The sequence below is a fragment of the Quercus suber genome, unplaced genomic scaffold (assembly GCF_002906115.3).
Source record: "Quercus suber isolate HL8 unplaced genomic scaffold, Cork oak 2.0 scaffold_996, whole genome shotgun sequence".
NCBI lineage: Eukaryota > Viridiplantae > Streptophyta > Magnoliopsida > Fagales > Fagaceae > Quercus > Quercus suber.
The window spans coordinates 1-8,946 of NW_027070411.1; the positions used below are offsets into that span (position 1 = coordinate 1).

The following is an 8,946-nucleotide window of genomic DNA, read 5'->3' on the forward strand; positions in this document are numbered from 1 at the left end:
CTTGTTAAGGAATCAAAACATAAAGGGCTTAAATTAGTTGTTGTGCATATGATATGTGTGTAATTTGCAAAATATGAGAAATCCTACTTTGTCAGTTAGTGGTAGGAGAATGGTTTTTGGGGGGCGGGGGAGGGGGGGTGGTGGTGTGGGGTGTGAGAGTTTTGAGCAAAGGCCCTTGCTTAAGAAAGGGACGAGTTGAGACACAATGTCGATAAGTAAATAAGGTTCTTAGTTTGGCAGACAGAAGACTTAGCACTTCAATTGAGCTTGTTCAAGCGAGGTCTATGATTTGCTTGATTGGCACTCCTTGCTAGAGTGATGTCATTCTTGTTTGAGCAAAACGATTGCAGAGTGTTTTTTTTTTCTTACATAATTTTAAAGAAAAAGAAAAAGAAAAAAGAGAGGGAATAGGGATAATTTTAAGTATTTAATAGTTAGCAATAGCCAAGGCAACAATTTAAAAGACTTGTATCAACCAAAGTGACATTTTCAAGTGCGCCTTTTGAAAGGCAACTCTTCATTGTTCACAATTAATCATCCATATTAGTTAATTATACATTTTCAAACGCTTTTAAAGTTTTTACATAGTTTGCACAACATTAGAGAGAAATTTCTTGTAGAATCCATGCTTAGTTGTATATTCAAGGTGATTTGCTCGTAACCCACTACCAAACTCAATCGAGTGGGGGCAAATATCATGTTTAAACAACTGAATCCTATCATTAAACTCATTTTTTTAATTTCCTTTCTTCCCAAACAACAATAAGTGCACAGATCTTTCTCAAGTAGTTGAATTCAAGCATTCACTATTCCCAGGTCCTTTTTAGAGGGAATTTGTATACTCTCCAAATACAAAAAAAATCAGTTAAGTTACATTGCAACTGCAATTAATCATCCATATTAATTAATAAATTTTTTTTATTTAATTTCCCCCTATTGGGCTCTTCCTATATAAAACTCAATTACCTCACAAACTCTAACAATCTTATTTCTCTCTCTACCTCCTCCCACTCCCTCTCTCCCACTCTATTCCAATTTGTTTATAACTAAGTTGGGATACTAGTTTATGTATATTTTTTTTATCAACTCAGTTGGATATATTTTGTTTATAACTGAGTTGGAATACTAGCTTATATATATTTTGTTTATCAATTCAAGTGGTAGGTGAGATATATTTTTTTCTGCTCAATTTAATAATAATAGTAATATAAAAATTGTTCAACTCATGGGTTCAACCCGACTCAACTCAATCCATGTGAGTTGGGTTGGGTTGGATTTTTTTTAACCCATCATGGTGGGTTGGGTTGAAAAATCCCCTCAACCCAACCCATGCTTGTGCTGCATTAGTCCTATATAAAGTAGGAATGTAAATGAATGAAATTATTATAACAGAAATTTACTTGGAAATTATTTCTCTCTCCCACGTCCCCACAACCTACACCCTTTCCTTCCTAACCAGCCTACCCTACAACCTACGCCCTCTCCTGCCTTCCTAAGTGGCTAAGCTTAACAGAGCAAGAAAGGCCTTCTAAGTGCATATATTGTTCACTTTTGAGATCACTTTCGATAATCCACAAGATTTAGATAATCACTATCAACGGAATCATTCCTTTTGTTATCACTGGGGCAGGACTTTTCAGACTATAGATGGCGTCAAAATCCATAATCAAAACGTACACACTAAATTGAAGTTTTCTTACCCTAAGTATTTCAATGTCTTTCCTAATATTTTAGAATTGGAGCAACACACCAACGAATTTCACTCAGAGTATGAGATTTATCATTTTTTTTTTCATTTTGGTGACCATGGGGAACTCTTTAATTATTCTTCCTTTCTTTTCTTTTTTCAACCAAAACTGAAAGTGATCAACACAAAAATGAAAATTCCATTCCGAATATGAAATCTTTCTCTTTCCTCACCTTGCTTTCTCTTTCTATTTGGCAAGACCAGTCGAAATCAATCTACAAGTAGCAAGAAATCCATACAACATATGTATCTACAGTGATGCACCATTTGAAACAACTTAATCAATATTACCGCACTATCCACTATCCACTCCATATGCGATTAATGTTATAAAACCTTTTCGACGATAATTTAAAGGCATTTTATGAAGAATTATTACTTTCTTCCAATATCCCAATGGTGGTAGTTGAATACTTCTTTGCAGAAAGCCATCAATTTGATATTTGATTTTTCTTTTTTAACAACTTTAGTCTCATTGAATTGGTTTTTTTGTACTAATATTAATCATGTTATTGGCATGTTAAATGATTTTCATGCAAAATATGGCCACACTTCTATGAAATTTTTTATATGATTAGAGTATTTTAAATAAAAAATAAAAAATTTTAAATTTTAAACGGTGTTGTTTCTAATAAATACCTCAATTTAATTTCAAAAAAAATTATTTTTAACCCTTACTCAAATTTATAGTTTTCAAAAATAGAACCTAGCCTAGGACTGAATAAATGCATTTTGTGACTAGAAGCAAATGTTAAATATATTGTCAGATTATTTTCATATATTTATAAACGTAATTTAAAAACTTTAGTTCTAAAAATATCGAGACAATCAGTACTAGAATAAATATTTATTTTAGATAGTTATTGTCTCTCTTGGTAATGTTGGACTATGGTTATTGAACAATATATTTTAGTGATAAATTTGTCTCAAAAACTATTAATTCTAATTTTAATAGTAAAATGTATTAATAAAATTTTGAACATTAAATAAGAGTATAATATTTTAAAAATAATTTTTGTTTATTATATTTTGGGCCTTAAGGCAAATTGAATTTATTTTACGGATGTCTTGGGTAACACCCAATCTCTGTTGATTAATCTAATTTTGTAAAGTCTACTTGGTTCAACATATGAGACTTTATGGCTTTTGTTTGAGTGGAAAGTCTTCATAATGAACTTTTTTTTTTTTGGAGAGAGTTTCAATTTATAACATCTACTTTTAATAATAACTCTTTATTATCAGATCAAGACACCAATTAGTTTTTGGTGTAGTCTTCATAATAAACTTCAATTTGTAGAGAATGAGTGTTTATAGATATAGTTGAGTGGTAAGCCTTCAAATGAACTTTAATTTGTGTAGAGTGAGTGTTAAATATCATTTTATTTTAATTGGATTAATTTTTTTTATTATGGAGAGTGAATTACATATATAATATACTTGAAGATTCAATGCGTTGAAAAGGATTTTGTTTATAGATTTTTTTTAAAACTTTCTTCTCGTGTGTATATATATAATATATCACTTATTATTCATTATTCTGATAAATTATTTGTAAATTAGATATTAATTATTAAAATTTCTTTTAAGAAAAAGTAATAACACACTATGTCATTCTATTAAAATGTGGCATGAGAAAGGAAGCCGAGTAACATTCAAGCAGCATTTTATGTTACCAAAGATCCCCTCGTCCACTTGTGAGCGACCACGACCCCAGTCCATCTATTTTCTTGATTGGGCCTAAACTATGCAAACGGGTGAGATTGTATTTTTTTTTTTTTATGAATGGGTGAGATTGTATTGGTTGTCACTCAAAATGTCAATTGCATTGAAAATGTCTTTCTCCTTAGGTTTTACTTTAAATTGCCCCTTATTTAATTTATAAGGAAAAGTAAGAAAACATTTATGAAAATGCTCTTATGTTGAATTGATATATGTCAATTTATATTTTATATCAATTTAATGTAAAAAGAACTAGAGATGGAATTAAGTATTATCAAACTTCCTTGTGAATTTCTATTGGGATCAACTGAATTTTACTATTGGTCAATTCGAAAATCTTGACAATTTCACCTTCACGATTTGTAATTTTTAGGGAATTACTGTTTCCAATGTCCAAATGGCTTGTCAATGAATATAATATAATGGATTGAATAGGACAAAGTGGATTGAATCATTAGCCACACCACCATTTTTTTAATTGATTTGTTCTTCTATTTTTTTAATATAATAAAAAAGTTAATCATATTTGGTATGATTTATAAGAAGCCAAAGGGGATTAGTGAGTAGACCTATATTGGGCATGGAAGGATCCTATCTGAGATATGGAATTAAGTATTATCAAACTTCCTTACGAATTCCCACTAGGATCAACTCAACTATACCATTGATAAATTCGATAAGCTCGACAACTTCACTCTTGCGGTTTTTAATTTTTAGGGAATTACTATTTCCACTAATGGCATGTCAATCAATGAATATGACTTCAAATAATTAATGGATTGAACTGGACCAAATTTGACTTAACATACCAAAATGGACCAAATCATTGGCCACATCACCATTGTTTTTGTTGGTTTAATTTTTTATAATATTAAATATATTAATTGATTGAATTTACATATCATCTTAGACGGATTTTTTTTTTCCTAATAATATCTTGGACAATTTAATATGGCATTTAATATTATCAAAGAAATAAAGAAACAAATAAAGAAAAAAAAGGACATGGCCAACGATGTAGCTCTACAAGAGAGTAGCAAAATTAAATACTACGCTTTAATTTTTAGATAGTATATATAAATGGCTTTGATTTTTAGATAGTATACATATTGGCAAGTTACACATGCATTAAATGGATCTTGAGTACTGAACCTTACCTTTTAAGGCTCTAACGCACACTTGCAAGGGTAGAGGGTGCCAGTTGGATTAGTACTAGTTCGTTCATTAGCATATATGCATCATCTATATAAACTTTTACCATGGTTTTGTACTAAACCATGAATATATAGTGTACGGCATCATTTGCCACATATCTTGCGTTTGGACAGAGCAATTAAAGATACCAACATTGGAAACTTAACCATATCTTGGGTGTTTCTAAATGGCATTCCATATAACATTGAGATATATCTGAAGCTGTATAGAAGCAATTCTTATTATATAACCAAAAAAGGGATAAGGAAGGTCGTTACATATTTTTCTACTAGCTAATCTTCATTTTGTTTATTCCACTTGATTGGCGTCAGATAATTCAACTTCTAAAAAGTTATGACAGTTCCACTTCTGACAGAGCATTCGAATTTCCTTTTAGCCACTTCCATCAAGTTGACCATTAGAGAGAAGGTGTGCCATGTATTGCTGCAAGCATGGAATAAAAAGGAGAAGTCAGAGAGCACTACAGTGTTGGAGTTTCAGTCCATGCAGACCTTATTCACTAGGCATGACTATAATGTTTCATGTATAGTAATGAGTAATGATATTATCAAAGCAAGTTTTAAAGGTAATGATATGTGCACATGAACAACAATCATTCAAATATTTGGCAGGAAATTGTACTTAGAAGTAGTTTAGGTGGAAATGGGGAATGGAGAGGAAGACATCATTTAATATCTGGACAAAAAGAACACCTTAACTGTGCAAACGAAAATTTTCAGTATACTATAGCCTCTTTCCTGCATTAAAGATTTTTAGCAAGTTTTAACTAAATCTAGCATGGTTATGATGCATTGCAGCATGTGACTCCTTAATATTAGTTCTCTATTTGAAGCCAATACCACAAGCTACACCTAGAGTTTCAAACCCAAGTATTTCTGGAATCATTGTACTCTTATTTGTCAGTTAGCCTTATTGCAAAAGCTCATCTTTGGGACCCTGTCACACTAACTTACCCCAAAGAGAATTTCAGGATTGTCAGATGTCATTCTAGCTAAAAGAGAAGCCCAGAATTTGTAAGAAGTCATTCAAAAATTGACTGTAATCACAAACTTCAAAGCCTATGATAAAATTTTACCTGTCAATTGAAGGTACAATACCAATTTCACCAAAACAGGATCACTGAAGAAAATGAGAGCTATACAATCAAATAGTATAACAACATTTTCAAGATTTCATGAATCTACATCTTTAGGCATCAATTTTAATGATTCCAATATATATATAACATAGCCCCAATAATGGATGTTGACCGTTAATAAGTTTTTATAAACAAACAAAAGTGACTGAATTCCTATCATAGAGATGCAAAAACCATGTCTATTGGATAAGCAGATTCCAGTGCTTACTGCATGATATGCGTAAGGCGATTTCCCTTGCCGCTCAAAGTGTTTCGCCATGATGCAATACTCAATCGGACCCCACTCTTCCACTTCAAAGCAATTGCCAAGTGCAGCTTTATATAACTACCAACAAATCACAAACTCAAATATAACCACCAATAAATAAATAAAACCATATCAGATCAAAGAACAGTGTAACATCAATTTAAAAAAACCATAACTCACATACAAATACAACAAAGTACAAATCTCAAATCATACTATTATTTTCACAAACCTTAGCAGTGTCTGTTAAGAGTTCGGTTCCAGCTGGGTAAGATGCATAGAATTGGTCAGCTCTAGAATACCCAGCTCTCGTTCTGCAACACCCAAAAATAAAAAAGGGTCATTAAGAACATGAGCAGTAAGACTAAGTTAAAGGAGTTTGAAGTGGAACTAGACTCACGTATTACTCGTGTAAGCATAGCTCACGAGAGCTGCAAAGCAGTAGAATCCGGTATAAGACACAATTCTCCGGAACTTCTGAATCTTCAGAATCTCTTTGACCCCGTCGTATAGTCTCATCATTGATGATGCACAAATCGTCCCTGAAAGCAAAAATGTCCAAGCAGTCATCAGTGAGACATTTAATCAAACACTTCGTGCGCATTAATATTTTCAGGTGCTGGGTTTAAGTACTTAACCTCACCAAGTTACCTCTTCGGCTCCTTTTATGAAATGAATCCCACAGTTGGGATTTAGAGTAGAGGAAAATGCGATTAATGAGAAGGGTTCAATGTTATGGGAAAGTTGTTTGGTAGGATTCACTGTGATGTGATTTGGTGGTGGGTGTTTTATTGGTTAGCACTTGGAAACTTCGAAGATTCCCAGTTGTGATTTCGAAGTTTTGGAAATAAATACCACTAGATATTCAGCAAAAATAAATATATAAATACGGTACTAGATTAAATTGTAATTTACACTTTAAGGCCATTTTGTTTTTTTGACTTCTAAAATTTTTAAATTTTAGATTTGTACCCGTTTTTTATTTTTATTTTTATCATTTCTCTTAGACTCGTAAGTACTTTGTACATGAGAAAGTGTCAATTCAACTACAAGTTCCTTGATAAATAGTATTATTTTCTTTACTATATATTTAATCCCTATTCTTTACAACGTATTTCAATTTGGTTTATAACATTTCAATTATGTTAATTTAGTAGGACTTTTTTTTTTTCTTTTTTGAAAAGAAATAGTAAGACTAATTATATAAGTACCAAATATATAAATATAATAATAAACCAACCTTATTACAACTTTGTTATTATCTATTGTTAATTTATTTAAGGTCTTCTATTTCATTATTATACATATGATATGATATGTTTCATATGCATGGAGTCAGTGGAGCTGGGTTGGAATGAATGATATGAGCTGGGTGTGGGATTGTGCATTTGACGTGCCTATTTTTTTTTTTAGGACTGTTTCAGTATATATCAATTTATCAAATCCCTGTATGTATAACCAACAAATTAATAATGAAAGAAGGCCTTTGGGTATTTCTACCTTTGGCAATTGATTTTGGGCATAAGAAATTGAGAATCGCGTAATTGATGTGATAAATGATAGAAAACCACACTTTGTTGCATTGAAAGAACAAAAAAAATGCTGTCTATAATAATTTAATAATATTTTCATAACAAATCATAAGTAACGGGTTATTTCAGTAGTGGACTTAAATTGAAACCAATAACAACTTACCAGTTACTATCTATGATTTGTCATAAAAATATTTGTGAAAATGTTGTGTAACGTTGCACACCTCAAAGAACAATCCCAACTGTTAGGGCTTGCACCAGGTTCAAATTTTATGTGACCATTTCTTACTCAACTAAAGGCTTCAGCTGCACTTCAAAACAATAAAAGGCTCAGCAAAATCCATAGTCCAGCCCAAGTTTATATGGGGTTCAGATGCGTGGTAGCCCAATTCATTCTAGTCCAACGTTAATATTGTTTCAGCTTGGGCCTAACACTTTCTTCTCTTTGTGACTTGGGCCCGACATTGCTTTGTTTTAGGTGTCTTGCACCCAAATTTTAAGCAATTGGGTTAGTTATTTGATTCCAAAAAAAAAAAAAAATCTGTAAAAAAAATAAATCAAACCTCCAATTAGAGTCAAAATATTGGGAGAGAAGGCCCCAATCTAGGCGTAATAAATTATCCCGTGTGTTGCATGGTTTTGGTTATAAACTTTTGGAATAATTTTATTAAAAAATAACAAATTAATAATCACTTGATTCTAGATTATATAAATTGTATATAAAGTATTGTTTTTTGGATTTAAACAATCACACAACATATTTATATGAAAAAAATTCTTGAATTTAATAATTAAAAACCTAAGGAAACTTAACTAGAGGTTTGCCAGAATATTTGTAGTACATCTAAAATGTGTTATGCACTTGAAGAGTATAGACTACATGGTATTTTTTTTTCTCCAAACCTTTATTTAGAGTTACGTTTTGATACACTAATGACCTCTTTTATTATCAAAACAAAATCTCCTTAAAAATGAGTGGACAAAATGCCCGGGTTAAGAAATTGTAAATGAGCTTTTTGCTAGGAATATGAGATGGGCCTAGTGCAACATTTAGCGTCATTGGTTTTTAACACCTCTTTGGCCATTTGTGGAGATGAGATGACAAGAGTTTGCATTTGTCCGAGTTGTAGTAGCATGGCAGGGCCATATATTTTAGATAGTTTCCATAGGGATCTATGGTTGAGCCTTCCAACTTGACGGGAGTTGCCAATGATGGGAAGCTTTGGAGGGCCTAGGGGAGGTTTTATGCTTGCTTGACTTTTCTTTGTTTTAGAAGCAGTGACAAAGAAAGAATGAGTACAAGAAAGATGGTAGGAAGCATGGTTTTAAAAACTAGACTGGACCGGCC

General features: G+C 31.9%; 1 protein-coding gene across 3 annotated transcripts; it reads right to left on the minus strand.

Moving 5' to 3' along the window:
• Nucleotides 1-4,799: 4,799 nt before the first annotated feature.
• On the minus strand, nt 4,800-6,931 carry LOC136065505 (uncharacterized). 3 transcript variants are annotated; one of them, XM_065768791.1, is made up of 5 exons: nt 6,718-6,931; nt 6,467-6,608; nt 6,299-6,380; nt 6,028-6,144; nt 4,800-5,104 (listed from the first exon to the last, which is right to left on the minus strand). In XM_065768791.1, exons 2-5 carry the CDS (start codon nt 6,586-6,588, stop codon nt 5,054-5,056), a joined length of 372 nt encoding a protein of 123 aa, XP_065624863.1. In that variant the 5' UTR covers nt 6,589-6,608; nt 6,718-6,931; the 3' UTR covers nt 4,800-5,053. The 3 variants fall into 3 exon arrangements, with proteins under 3 accessions (XP_065624863.1, XP_065624862.1, XP_065624861.1); XM_065768790.1 differs by having other exon boundaries at nt 6,710-6,931; XM_065768789.1 differs by having other exon boundaries at nt 6,705-6,931.
• Nucleotides 6,932-8,946: the final 2,015 nt, after the last annotated feature.